Source organism: Pelobates fuscus, chromosome 6 (assembly GCF_036172605.1).
Source record: "Pelobates fuscus isolate aPelFus1 chromosome 6, aPelFus1.pri, whole genome shotgun sequence".
In the NCBI taxonomy this organism is placed as follows: Eukaryota; Metazoa; Chordata; class Amphibia; order Anura; family Pelobatidae; genus Pelobates; species Pelobates fuscus.
Genome location: NC_086322.1, coordinates 111,111,801 through 111,126,270, shown reverse-complemented (window position 1 = coordinate 111,126,270; position 14,470 = coordinate 111,111,801). Strand labels below are relative to the sequence as shown.

The 14,470-nt window shown below is 41.9% G+C and overlaps 1 protein-coding gene across 1 annotated transcript in view; it reads right to left on the bottom strand.

Annotated features, from left to right (window-relative positions):
- The window catches only part of GPM6A (glycoprotein M6A), a 191,650-nt gene that overhangs the window by 64,580 nt on the left and 112,600 nt on the right, over positions 1-14,470 (bottom strand). The window contains exon 2 of the mRNA XM_063458162.1: positions 8,434-8,626. Within this exon, the coding sequence (XP_063314232.1) occupies positions 8,434-8,626 (193 nt within the window). The remainder of the gene's footprint in view (positions 1-8,433; positions 8,627-14,470) is intronic.

The window sequence follows — 14,470 nt, the reverse complement described above, 5'->3', positions numbered from 1 at the left end:
GCTGTTTAATCTTGTCGGTAAAGTAGCATGCAAAGCTATCGACTGTAAGGCTAGTTTGGGGGGTGGCCACAGCAGAGTGAAGAAGAGAGTTAAAGGTATTAAAAAGATGGCTGGGATTGTGGAAGCATGAGCTAATGAGGGAGGAAAAGTATGACTGTTTGGCAAAGACAAGGGTTGTACTGTATGAACGCAACATGAATTTGTAGTAGAGGAAGTCAGACTGGGTGCATGACTTCCTCCAGCAGCGTTCAGCAGAACGGGAGCATGTCTGCTGGTAGCGTGTTGATCTAGTGTGCCACGGTTGGGGGGGGGGGGGGTGTTCTCCTCGAGGTGCATGTTTGGAGTGGGGCTGCAGCATCCAGGGCAGAGGTAAAGGTAGTGTTATATGAGGAGGTAGCCAGTGAGGGACAGGAGAAAGTAGGGATGGATAGAAGTTGGGAATAAATATTAGCTGATAGCTGCCGGAGGTCAATATAATTCAAATTATATACTAGATTTGTCTTCTTCTTTAACTATTGCAGCTAACACTGCTTGTCACAGAAGCTCTGTTGTGCCTACGTTAAATTATTTACTGTTAGTGCATTTTTTTAAAATATTTTTTTATTGAGAAATAGTAGTGGGCATATGCAATTCCAACATAAAGAAATTGATGTATATCAACATATAATAAAAATGCAATAAAAACATAATCCAACAATAAAGAAATCATGTAGAGCAAAACGTATGTCTTTTTTTCCCATTTCAGTTTAATAATTAATAAGACCGCATGCACCCTCTTTCTGTTTTATAATATGTTAGGAAAATAACTGTGTATCAAATGGCAATGGTGTATTTCCAAAAAACTACTTTTGTAAGTTTAATACCAAAAAACAAGCACAAATACCCATACAGACAAACATACTGACCCATGCTGAGACACATTTACCCATGCAGACACACAGCCACTGATCCATGCAGATACCCTGACCCATGCAGAGACACACCCAATGACCTATATAGATATACACTGACCCATGCAGATACCCTGACCCATGCAGAGATACACTGACCCATGCAGATACCCTGACCCATGCAGAGATACACTGACCCATGCAGATACACCCACTGGCCCATGCTGAGACACACTGTCCCATGCTGACACACACTCACTGACCCATGCAGACACACACCCACTGACCCACGCAGAGATACCCTGACCCATGCAAAGACACACCCACTGACCCATGCAGAGACACACCTACTAACCCATGCAGAGATACAGTGACCCATGCAGACACACACACACTGACCCATGCAGAGACAAGCTGACCCATTCAGACACACACTGACCCATACAGACACAGACTGACTCATGCAGACACACACACAGATCCATGCAGACATGGCAGGCTGTTGCTGACCTGGCATGTCCCTTACGAGGCAGGCTGGTGGCTGTCATTGGCCCCTACCTAGCAGGAATGAAGTATTAGAAAGACAGGGTAGAGTGGAGCTTGCTTCTTAGCAGGCTGCTAAAGTAAGTCTCTGATATCAGAGTTTGCTGGCACGATATAAATAATAAAATAATAATCATTTTATCATTTAAGGCAATTTGTGCTGACTACTTGGAGTTCTTGAATACAATGCTCTCCATTAGGGGTTTTTGTATTAGGTAAAATAAACACATTTTAAGTGAAATTGTTAAATTCTGCCTAGAGCTTCGAATCTGTGTGGCTTAGACAGTTTGACAGTTAACAGATGGTTGGCAATTTTGTTTTTAATTCACCATAATTAAATGTTTAGTGCACCCTTCTGATTTTAGATAACTAGTTTAGATAAGTTTTCATACAATACAAAAATGTCAGAATTCATGTAATGTAATCAGCTTAGTACATAAAGGTAAATGGATTAGTACTTAAGGCATAAATGACTCACAAATGGGTTTTGGTTTATGTAAGTTAAGACTTTGTTTCTATGTTGCTCCTTGGGGGACAAGTAAATGTTTTTTTATTGATTGTATTCTTCATGTAGCATTTCTCAAAGACATTGTAAGTGGACGATCTATAACAAGTAAACGGTTAAACATATTTGCAAATTAAATTGCATTGTTAAGAAAAAAAAGCTGCATTGCTAATTTAACCTATTCGTGTTTGTATTATGGGCATTCCTGGAATAAAAAGGGGCTAACTGCAAAAAAAGAAAGGGAGCTGTGCATGTTAATTAATGTGTCCCATATATCAGTACATTTGATGCTGTAGTAATATGAACATAGATTATATCCTATGTTTCATAGAGTGAGAGTGAAACAGAGGATACATAACAGGGAATTAAGCATTACTGGAAAATAATGCCATCTCTCTTAGATTTTGGTTTAGTGTAGTACAATGTGTAGAGGGTAAAGTTTAGTGACACTGTAGGGTACTGAAGGGGTTCATTTTTAGTTTGACGTGTTGGGAAAAGTGTAAGAGCATCAATGGGTATCTGAGATTAGTGGGAGTGCTATCTATCTGTCTATCTTTTTAAACACATACATATGATCTCCTGGTATTTTGTGTGTTAATGGGAAGTCTTTATTGTAAGACCTGCCTGAGATTAGTGGGAGTTTGGGTGTTCAGGCAGTTAATTTAGAATGGCATGGATAGCAACACCTGGAAACACTTCACAATGCACCCAGGACAGTTGACTTATGAGTCGACCGTCCTGGGTAAAACTTAAAGCATCTAGAATTACATCCCAAAAAGAGCACCCAAAGATGACATGCTAAGGAGAAGTCTCAGACAACACAGCCAGCCACAGAACGAGGAAGCAGATAAGGCAGGACAAACCTCTGCACTGGAAGTGCCACATGCAGACAGTGGATGTCGTACTAAAGGTTGGGAAAGGCAGGGTTAAAAGACACTACCCCATAACAGCACAGCACCAGCCCACTTAGCACCAGAGCAATTAAGCAGGGGTCTATCAAACTAGACAAGACCCAATGTGCAAACAATGTAGGGAAGCCTCAGAAACAACTGACACACAAAGAGAGGCACAACCGAGTTAGAGAAACATTTGTTCTCAACTAACATAAAGTTTAGTTGAGAATAAGAGCTAAGATCATGTAGGTTGTCCAGATCCAGATAGACAAACATGCACTGGGATGCAGTGTGTGTTTATGTATATCAGTGTGTGAATTTGTGCGGGTGGAATAGGGCTGTGCTCTGTGGGGGGGGGGGGGGAGGGCATTTTTCCATGTTATTATTTTTTGTTTATTCAAACATACAGAGATGGTGAATGGCACCTAATTTATAAAGTATCAGATTAAAATGTCATATTTATCTGCTCAAAAAGCAGGACCTGTGCCACATGTGTCACTATCAGTCTACAAGTCTACATTAGTCTGCCAGTCTATAGTGGTAATAAGTCCCCAGGGGGCTTGAATCATGTTTAACAGAGAGTTCCATTGTTGAATGGGCTGTTCTTCATGTCCATCTACCATAGATTTTTAAGCAAGGATGCTGGCTTTTGTCAGATACCCGCTCAATATTTCCTGGTTGTCCTGGGCTACTCGGTGCAGACTTGTAGCTCCCAGCATATCGGACCATTGCTCTGGTAACCCGCGGCAACACTCAGACAGTCAAATTCAACTCCAGCAAGCTGAACTCCAGGTAACACCACAGCTGGGTATGGGGGCTGCAAGAGAACTACTAACATCTCCTCTTTCTTCTTTTCCTCCCTCCCTTGTTGACTATATGCAGCGCAGCAGAGCTCACACCTCTGTCTCTGTGCTCTCTCCCTGATCTTTTCCTGATCTGCAAGCATGCAATGGCCTGGTGAGGGTCTTCCCTCACTCGCTATATATATATATACACATATACAGAATTAAAGATGCATTCGGAATATAAGATTTGGGGTAAAGAGCTGCATCCTATATTTCGGAAAATCTGGTACATTTCAGACCTTATCTTGCATTTCTGCAGGCATCCTTAGCAATAGAGCACTGTTTTAAAAACAGCCTCTAAACCAAAACATAGGTTATGATAAAAATAACAAATAACCTGAAACCAACCATGATTTGAACAGTCAATTGTTCGGATGTTTTTTTTTTTAATTGTGTTTTACTATCACCACAACTTACTTTGTTGTTAGCTCTATGCTGACAAAAAATACTTAAATTTCTAGATCTGTACAAGCACTATATATACATACATATGAGCTTCTTTCTCCATTCATCTTTAATCTTTACAATAGGCACGTAATGGATATGTATAACAATTTGCTGATTGGTATAATATAATGTATGCACTGTAATGGTCTTATTTCTCAATTAAGTTTGTAAATGTGAAGAATAAGAAACACTGGTCAGTGCTTGTCAACATTTTAATTTCCTTCTTGGAAAAAACAGGGATCAGCAACTGATCCACACCTCTACCTCTCTTGGATCCTTTGATTGCAATTTCCCCCAAATAAGTACAGTAATGCCAATATCAACATAATACCAAATGAGAAGCACAGTATTCACCCATTTCTCTCCAACAAAGTGTCACAGGGCCACCTTTAACCCCTTAAGGACCAAACTTCTATAATAAAAGGGAATCATGACATGTCATACATGTCATGTGTCCTTAAGGGGTTAAAATTGATTGGACCCTGGGCAAACATTTGCTTGATCCCCCTGGACCCTGTCACCTCCCTCTCCCCCCTCCCCCTTGGCATGCAATCAAGCCCCCAACCCCAATGCAGAGGCAGACACAAAGTAGAGAGGGCTCTGGTGCATGAATTATTTTGGGCAAAGGGGGCAAAAGGTAGATCCCCATTTGTCTTGCAACTCCAACAATGCCTTGATAGCTGGGGCTCTACCATTTTCCCATGCATGCAGGGTTGTATTTAGCACTGAGCAGTGTTTATGTGTTTGAATGTAAGCATGTTTTTGTATGGAGTATGTTTGTGTGAATGTAGGGGTGTGTTTGTATGTGGAGATTGCATTTGAATGCAAGCATGCATTTATGTGTAGTGTTGGTTTTGGTGTTTATAAAGAGGTGTGTTTGTATGTAGTGTTCAAGTTCGAATGCAGGTGTGTAGTTGTGTGTAGTGTTGGCGTCTGAATTCTGATATGTATACACCTGCACTGCCACACACACACACACACACCATCCAGCTATACAGATATATATATATATATATATATATACACACACTGACACACACACATACAGAAATACAATCTGACACACATGTAGACACATAGATGCACATACTGACAACACAAATAGACACACTGACACACATGCAGATGCACTGACAACACAGATATCCACACTGACAACATATAGATACACAGATACACACAATGACAACATACAGACACACACACTAACACATACGGACACACAGATACATATCCTGACACATGCAGATACAAACATTGACACACATGCAGATACACAGACACACACTAGCACACATGCAGATACACACATTGACTACATACAGATACACATATATACACACTGACACACAGATACACAGATATACACAGTTGCATACACAAGTATACACACTGACACACACACACACACACACACAGATACACACATACTGACAACATGCAGATACACACACTGACACACACATACTGACACACATACACACACACGCAGATATACTGACACAAACATAGACATACTGACACATACAAACACACTGTGACAGACATACTGACACTGTGAAAGACATACTGACACACACACAGACATACATACAGATAGACATACTGGCACACAGATACACAGGTATATACATGCAGATACATACTCAGGTTTAGACACTGACACACACACAGATACACACATACTGGCAACATACAGATACACACACTGACATACTGACACACTGTGACAGGCATACTGACACACTGTGACAGGCATACTGACACACACACACAGACATACTGCCACACAGAAACAGACACACACAGACATACTGACACACACACACACAGACATACTGATACACACAGACATACTGACACACACACACACACACATAATGACACACATACACACAGACTGACACACACATGCAAACTTTACACTTTTAAAGACACTCTTCAGTTTCCTACCTTTGCAAGAGGCTACCTTTCCTGGGGTCCAGTGTGCTGGCTGTGGTGGTTAAGAATTGGGGTCTGGCTCTCGTTGCTCAGTCCCCCTCCTCACTGCATCCTGGCTCACCTCCCTCCCACGTGGCTCATTGTTTCTGTGGTGGGAGGAAGTGACTCGCGGTCATCATTTCCTCCATTAGGGAAATACATTTTTTTTATGCAGGATGCGGTCAGTGGGGCCACGAGGCAGCTGCTTTGGGCCCCCCTAGGAGTGACTGGGCCCGGGGCAGCTGCCCCTGTTTGCTCCGCGTTAAAGACGGCCCTGCTTGCACCCCCAGCACACATAACTTTGTTCTAGGCTATCTGTTACTATGGGTGCTCCCTTCTGCATTCCTCGAATAATTGAGTAAATAAAAAAAAAAAAAATGAAAATAACATTTGCACCCCTCTCTCTTCTTCCTGGCTCAGATTGCGCGCATTTGCTCTGAGCTGGAAAAACAGTGCAATCCAGGGCTGCGTGAATCACGGGGTGTAGCACGAGACATACAAGATCAGTACTGGGAGCTTTACGGAGCTGGATGTCGGGTTAGTAAAAATCTTTTGGCAGGTTTTATGGGGAAGACGTATAAAATTGTAAATGAAAGCAAACATTTTTGTATAAGAGTTGGAGTAGCTCTTTAAATATCCCGCATTACAGCAGTTTATAAAGAATATTGCGCCTTTATTAGGTGAACACTTATATATAGAATATAGAAGCGCAATTTTAAGGTTGTGCTATATTATTCACTTTACTTTATTGCTGATCTATTTGTGAAACTGGGGCCTGTGCATCCTTTAGACAGTAGCTGCCAATTTACGGTGATTATTCATTTTTAATTGATGTGGGGACATTGGTACCCAGGCATTAAAAATCTTGTCGACCTCTGTTTTTATGTTTCCCATCTAACAGCCCACTGACAGTTTTAGAAATGCTCTTGCCACTTATGAATTAAATAGGAGAGACTGTATCAATAGGTCTGTTATGGTTAATATGGGGAGTAGGGGACCCTAATTTATTTTAATTGTTTTAACCAAATCATCATTCCCTACACTGATCCCAGGTCAGGAAATAAACAAATAAATTACTTCTGAATGACAAGGCAGATACAGCACATTTAGTCCTTACGTAAGAGGATTGTATAGTTATAGACATCCCATAATAAGCTAAACAGCCTATATGTCCTTGGTTTATTTCTTGAAGCTGCTACAATAAGAACATATGACTGTTTATAAACTGCTGTAATGCAGTAACTACATGCATTAGAAAAAAACTAACATTCACAGCTTTTAATATTTATTTTTTGTTTGTTTTTCTTATTCTTTCTTTAAATCTTTTCATTATGCACAAACAGAAATACATCTGTTGTACACAGCTCAAAATGAGTTCACGGCCTTCTTTCGCACAGAGCCTTATTAAGCAAATTACCCTTTCTGTACTTTCTTCATGATAGACCCAAGATTAAGGGCATGTATCAGAAAATGACAACCACTCCAAAAGACCAAAATAATCAAATGTGACAGTAGGGTGAAAAAAAAAAAAAAACAGATAACAAAGTAAAAAGAAATAAATAGAAAATTAAAAAGAAAATGAAGAAAAGAAATATAATGGAATGTAAGACACAAGACAAGTGCGACATTCTATATTGAGTCAAGATTTCCATATGTATATTCAAATTCATAAACAAAATGTTAGAAAATCCCATCCACTTATATTGCATCATTTAGGACGCAATTGCTTTCAGAAACAAAATATTTCACTCATCTAAAATAGTAAACATGCTTAATAGTAGCCAAAGGAAAAATGCTCAGATTTTCCAAGGACAAGTAGAGGATGGCACTTTCTGAGATTTTTGGTTTATTTATTTATTTATTTTCTATATTTTTTTCTATCACTGCGATATATAGTGTTGATGGTACGTAGTGTTACTTTAATGTATTTTTCCTGTTAGCACACTTTAATTAATGTATTGCCTTGTAAATTTGAATATCTTCCAATCAAAATCCTTTTGAGGGACCTTCAGTATCTCTCATTCCATTTGATGCAAATCAGTGTTTTTACTGTTTTGGGTTTTATATTAATACTAGAAATCTAAGAACAAAGTAAATTACGTCTTCTGTACTATTGGGGCCATATTTACTTTTGGGGTAATATTGGATTAATATATCATTAATGAAAGAAGTTAAGGATTCTTTCATAGTAAGATACATGAAAAATCAATGTATGTTCTTCCGTTTTGTTTTTAATCAGAACACTCAAACCAAATGGTCGTTTTAATTGTAAAAATGCATAATCTTTGCCTATAATTAATTTAGAGAGATATTTTCAGATGATGACTCACATGGTAAAGACGTCAAGTGTGTCTCCAGCAGTTCTTGCCATCTCGAAATAGGTTTGCAAAATGTTGACAGTGCCTGAGAGAGCTTCATGACCACATCCACAGAACAGGGCAACCCCAGCATACAGCAGGATCGTGGCAATCAGTGAGGCATATGGAATACCCCCGAGGCATTTTATGCAGCATTCAAAGCAACCTTCAAAAGACAAATAGAGAGATACAAGGTGAAACTGACAGCAAAATAAAAATAAATACAATTCAATAAAAAGAAAACAATTGAAGCCTTTGACTGACCATGAAGTAATATTTCTATTATATCTTTAAAATTCCTCAAAACCATTTCCATTTATTTGCAGGTCAATAGAGTGACAATGTTTTTTTTTTGTTTTTGTTTTTCAAATGATGAGTGAATTTGCTCATGCATGCATTATCTTCTGATATATCTAGACAGAAGGTAAGACTCAGGGAGGGGGGAAATACACTTTTTTTCTTTCAATTAAACATGTTTTAGTGTCCCCTACTACTACCCCTTCACATCTCATATTTCTTCAACCCCCTTAACAACCAAAGCCCCTATTCCCCATATACCCCATCCCTTAATATTACTCTTATTACCTCCAGGTACCCTCTAAAGTCCCTGTACCCACTAAAGCCCATACTCCCCTGCACCCACTACAGCCCCTACTCCCCTGCACCCACTAAAGCCACTACAGCCCCTACCCCCTGCAGCCACTACAGCTCCTACCCCCCTGCATCTACTACAGCCTCTAACTCTCTGCAGCCACTACAGCCCCTAACCCCCTGCATCCACTACAACCCCTACCCCTTGCACCCACTACAGCCCCTTCCCCTCTGCAGCCACTAAAGCCCCAGCCCTTTTGCACTCACTAAAGCCCCAGCACTAACTACAGCCCCTACTCCCTGCACCTAGTACAGTCCTTACTCCTATGCACCAACTAAAGACCCTACCCCTCTGCACCCACTAAATCCCCAACCCCTCTGCACCCACTAAATCCCCTACCCCCCTGCACCCACTTAAGCCCCAACTTCCTGCACCCACTACAGCCCCTACATCTGCACTCACTAAAGCCCCTGCACCCACTACAGCCCCTACTCCTTGCACCTAGTACAGTCCTTACTCCTATGCACCCACTAAAGACCCTACCATTCTGCACCAACTAAAACCCCTACCCCCTGCCCCCTGCTACAGCCCCCACCCCTTGCAACCAGTACAGCCCCTTCCCCCTGGACCCACTACATCCCCAGGCACCCTGTATAGTGCTCTACCCCCTGAACCAACTACAGTCACTACCCACAGGAACCCTTTAAGCCCCTATAACCCCTGCACCAACTACACCCCTTAACCCCCGCACCCATTACATCCCTAACCCCGCCTCCCCCCACCCACAGACCCATTACAGCCCTTACCCCCTGCAACCACTACAGAGGTTAGCGTGGGTGATCAGCCAGGGAAGGGTCTATATGTAGAGGTGAAATAGACTGCAGAAAAGAGAATCTCCGGGGCCCGCTCCCCTTTTGGAGGGGTGTTAGGGCTGGGTTGGGTTTGGCAAGAGGACCCCCCTGCCACCACTTAAGCCTCTTTCCCATTTCCTCCACAACAGCCCCTATCCCTATTCTATCCACTACAGTCCCTATCACCACTCCATCCACTATGGCCCCTAATCCTCCCTTACACCAACTATTTAGATTTAGTGGTGATAATTAATAGAGCATTCATTCACACCTACATTCAAGCACTTTCACTCTCCGTACATGTACACCCCTGTATTTACAGACTATGCACACACATGATCCTGTGTTCACGCACTCTACTCTTGACACATGCAAACCTGTTTTCACACTCACAAGCTACATGCAAACATAGCCTTGCCTTTACAAACACATACAGACCCTCTATACAAATATGAGAAACCAGAGCACTCCCTTATCTACTAAACAGCTACTTTGGTGCTGATGGATTTTGTAAGTTTTATTAAAAACACATAATCTAGGCAAAAAACAATGGGGATTTAGTTACATTATATGATCATACATTGCATAAGCCTGCCACAACGTCAATGTACCCCATATTCGGTAGGTCCTACTCTAACTGCCTAATGTATGCTAAATGAGCTACTCACTTTGGGAAATCCTCTTGAGTTCTCTGCAGTACAAGGCCAAATAGGATCCTGGGATGAGGCACCTGTGACAGGGAGGGATGCAGAACCAAGGAGTTGGCTAGACTCCCAAATATATATATTTGTGGTCGGTTAATATCGTATAGTGAAATACCTTGTGATTGGAATTAAGTCGGTGTGGTGTGCCGGAACCGACGTAGAGGGTAGGCCTGAAAAAGAGGGCCCCCCTGAATGAATTGTATGAGAGGGAGAGGTGGGTGGGGTGAACAGCGTGCGTACGGCAGGTAGGAAGGGGGGGGAGTAGCGTTTATATGGAACGCTTAACTCCTCCCACAAATACAGGCCTTACGGCCTTAAAACTTGTGGTCGATTAATATCGTATAGTGAAATACCTTGTGATTGGAATTAAGTCGGTGTGGTGTGCCGGAACCGACGTAGAGGGTAGGCCTGAAAAAGAGGGCAAAAGGAAATGCCAGAAAAACACACTTATAGCACTATATTAAACCGTTGTCTTACTACTCATGCGTTGGGAATGTTCCTGTATAATATAGCTGATTCCTAGTGCCTCTAATTGTTTGTTCCGGCTTACAGCTACTGGATGTCGTGCTTATAGAATGGATGTGAAAAATAGGAGCCGGTGGTCCTACTTACTCTAATGACAGGAGTGTGAATGTAGAATCGTATTTAGAAGTAGTTAGGGAATGATTAGTAGGTCAAGTGTCTTGATTGTCTGGTTCGAATGTTGACGTGACGCGGTGTAGTGTTTGTACCTTCTTAAATTTTCCTTGGGGAGACTTGACTTACCAGTCTGATTCGTTGTGATCGTGGAGTTGTAGGGTTCCCGAACCCTTGTATGGTTGCAGGCACATAGATTTAAGTCCTGGTTGTGTGGCGCGAATGCTGTTTAGGGAGTCTGATACTGCCCGGTATTCCCATCTGTGTACGTACGTACTGTAGAGCGATAAACTAATTATCTTTTGATATCTTGTGTAAAACGGGGTATGGTTCGAAAGGCTTGTCAGAAACGTGTATGTCAGTTCGGAATAGTGCGACCGTGTGCGTATGAAGGTTTGAATAAAAGGTGGCAAAAATGTAGAAAAGACTACAGGGTGGTCAGTATGCCTGTGGAAGTCATGCTCCACTGATTCTAGGAAGAATGTCACGATTCTGTTATATGTATCGTAGAGCAAACAAATAATGTTTTAGATGATAGCTTGTAGCGAGCCCCAACAGCCGAGTGACCGGAAGGGGATGCTAAAAATGCGGATTATGCTTGAGAGAAGTGAGTTGGGTTAGGTACAAGACCGAGCGACTCTTGGTTAGTCGGCCCTAATAGATCCGAAAATGCTACAATCCCTCGTCCGACGTTGCCTTTGTAGGACATCCTGAAAAAGAACATAACAACAATGAACTCAAATAACAACAACACGGTTAAGTACAATAGAACTGGCTGGCTAACTAGTGCCGAAGCGAAAAACTCACTACCCCGTGACAGGTGAGGCCCTGCTAGTAGCCAAGCGGCTGGCGAGAGGCTCTACCTATGATTTGGGCGTGGGGCTCGAGCCACTAGCGTGGTGGCGGGGAGGTGGCCTCTCGGTGACAGTAAAGATCCAAAAACGTGTGGCCGTGTCAGGTGAGGCCCTAACTATAAACCCGATAGGTGGGTGAATGCGAGGCACTAACTATGATTTGGGCCGAGGGGCGAAATCTCCGTGTTGAGATTGGGGAGTTGGCCTCGCGGGACCAGCTACGTTGTACAGCTGAGGCCAGCTCCTAACCCTAGATAGCCAGTTCTCTGACCCTAGACGGGGGCTTGATAAGGGGGTAACGGAACGTGTTTGGTAACCCAAGTTGTGGTTAATGATAGGTACCCAGAGATTCCCAGACAGACAGAGGAAACGAAGGGAGAGGAAGGAGGAAAAAAAAAAAGGAAGAGGAAAGGAACTGAAGTCGAGGGAAGGAAAATAATGTGCCGTACAGTGAAGTACTATGGAGATATAGCTGATAGAACAGTATTGATAGACCCTGAGGGTGCAGAAGATTCTCGTGATGGTTACTAAATAAACCTGACAGGAGATGAAAGAAGGCGTTGTGCCAAGAAAACGTGGCAGCTGACGGAGAGAGGAGGGTGAAATTAGCAAGGTAGTGAGTAACAAAACGTTTGTTACGGGTAGCGAGTGTGACAGAAGAGTTGTCGAGTGGAGCCGTGGCCTGATGAGGCAAGGCAGGAAACAAGCCCCCGTACCCCAAAACCCAATCGTGTAACAACGTGGCCTAGTGGAGGCAGTTGTCTGGAAACAAAACGAAATTAAACCTGACAAACAGGTGACAATCGTTTGACTAAAGGCCAATTGCGTAACAATTGTAGGAAATGTAAACGAAAACACATTCATACCTGTTAGAAACAGGCGACAATAGCGAACCAGTAATTGTCTACTGATAGCAGACGACAACAACAGTAATTGTGAAACTAACATAACATTTGAATGTTTCCAATTACACATATAAAAACATTTACCTTAAAGTCTTGCCTGCACAGTATAACTTACAGAGTAGTCCTCCCAACGAGGGTATTACATAAATTACTACCCTAGCCAAAGCTGGGAGTGATAGGACAGGCAGTCCAATAACAGTGAAAGAATGGTTATCCACGTGGTGAAGCGGCTGAATAATAGATAACCTTAGTTATAACATTAATATTTGCGAACTTACGTAATCGTAATTGAGACAGGCAATTGTATTGTCAGCTGATCAGTCTGAGTCAACCGTGATTTAAACACTAACGGAATTACCTACAACGTAAGACCACAATAAATAAAAGAAACATTTGAAGACCTGTTTAAACCATGTTATTAATGTATCACACCGGTGTTTGGTTGCAGCCAAAACAGTGAAACTGACAGTTACAGAAAATTGCAAAATCGCTAAGGAAAATGCTGAAATCCCAATTATACCGACTGAATAAAGGACGCAATGAAATATTTGCAAATGTGAGAAAAAAAAAACTATGGAAGTGGTACCTGCAACAAACATAGTTTCGCATAAATATACAGACATAATTGATAATAATTACCAAAAACAAATAGTCTGCTGAAATGTAACCTGATTGCCGGTCTCATACGAATCGTGTTGTCTCTGAGTGACAAGCGTTCATGAGTCAGACCGTTTGTGAGCTTGAGCGTATAAAACATAGGTCGTGACTTGCACAGACGTTGTATGGCGGGAATAGCCCGAACGAGGCTATTCCCACTGATTACCTGAACGCTCGTTTGAATGTCGGTACGATACCCCATCACGTAACAACGTGGCCTTGTCGAGGCAGTTGCTTGAAATGTGGACGAAACTTAATTGTACCTGATAGAAATAGGCGACAATAGCGAACTAGTGATTGTCTAATGAAGACAAATGACAGCATGCGACATTAATAGTAATTAGCGGGGAATGTCAAATGGCGGTAACGCCTGAACCCGAGGTAATTTGACGCATGTATAACAAGAGTGGCACAAGCGTCAGTGTAATCTGGGAGATAAAATAATCCAACCAATATAGCGTGTAACTGTAGATAAACTTGACCCCATAAAACAGTACATGCATAGTGTCAGGCATTGAGTAGTATTACATGGGATGCACCAATTGTAGATACCCATAATAAACCTGAAAACAGGACGGCAGGGGAGCTACATATTATACAGAATAAAACAGTAAATACCATAAAACCACTAGACAGCAAATACCATAAACCACTAGACAGCAAATATCATAAAACCATCGGGTGGAGATACCAGCCGAATAAACCAGGTTTTGCACATGAAAAACATGATGGAAAGTAGGAGTGGAAATTTTAGTAATCAATATGTCGTGCATTCTCAACTGAATGCTGCAATTGGTTAACAGCTTGCTCA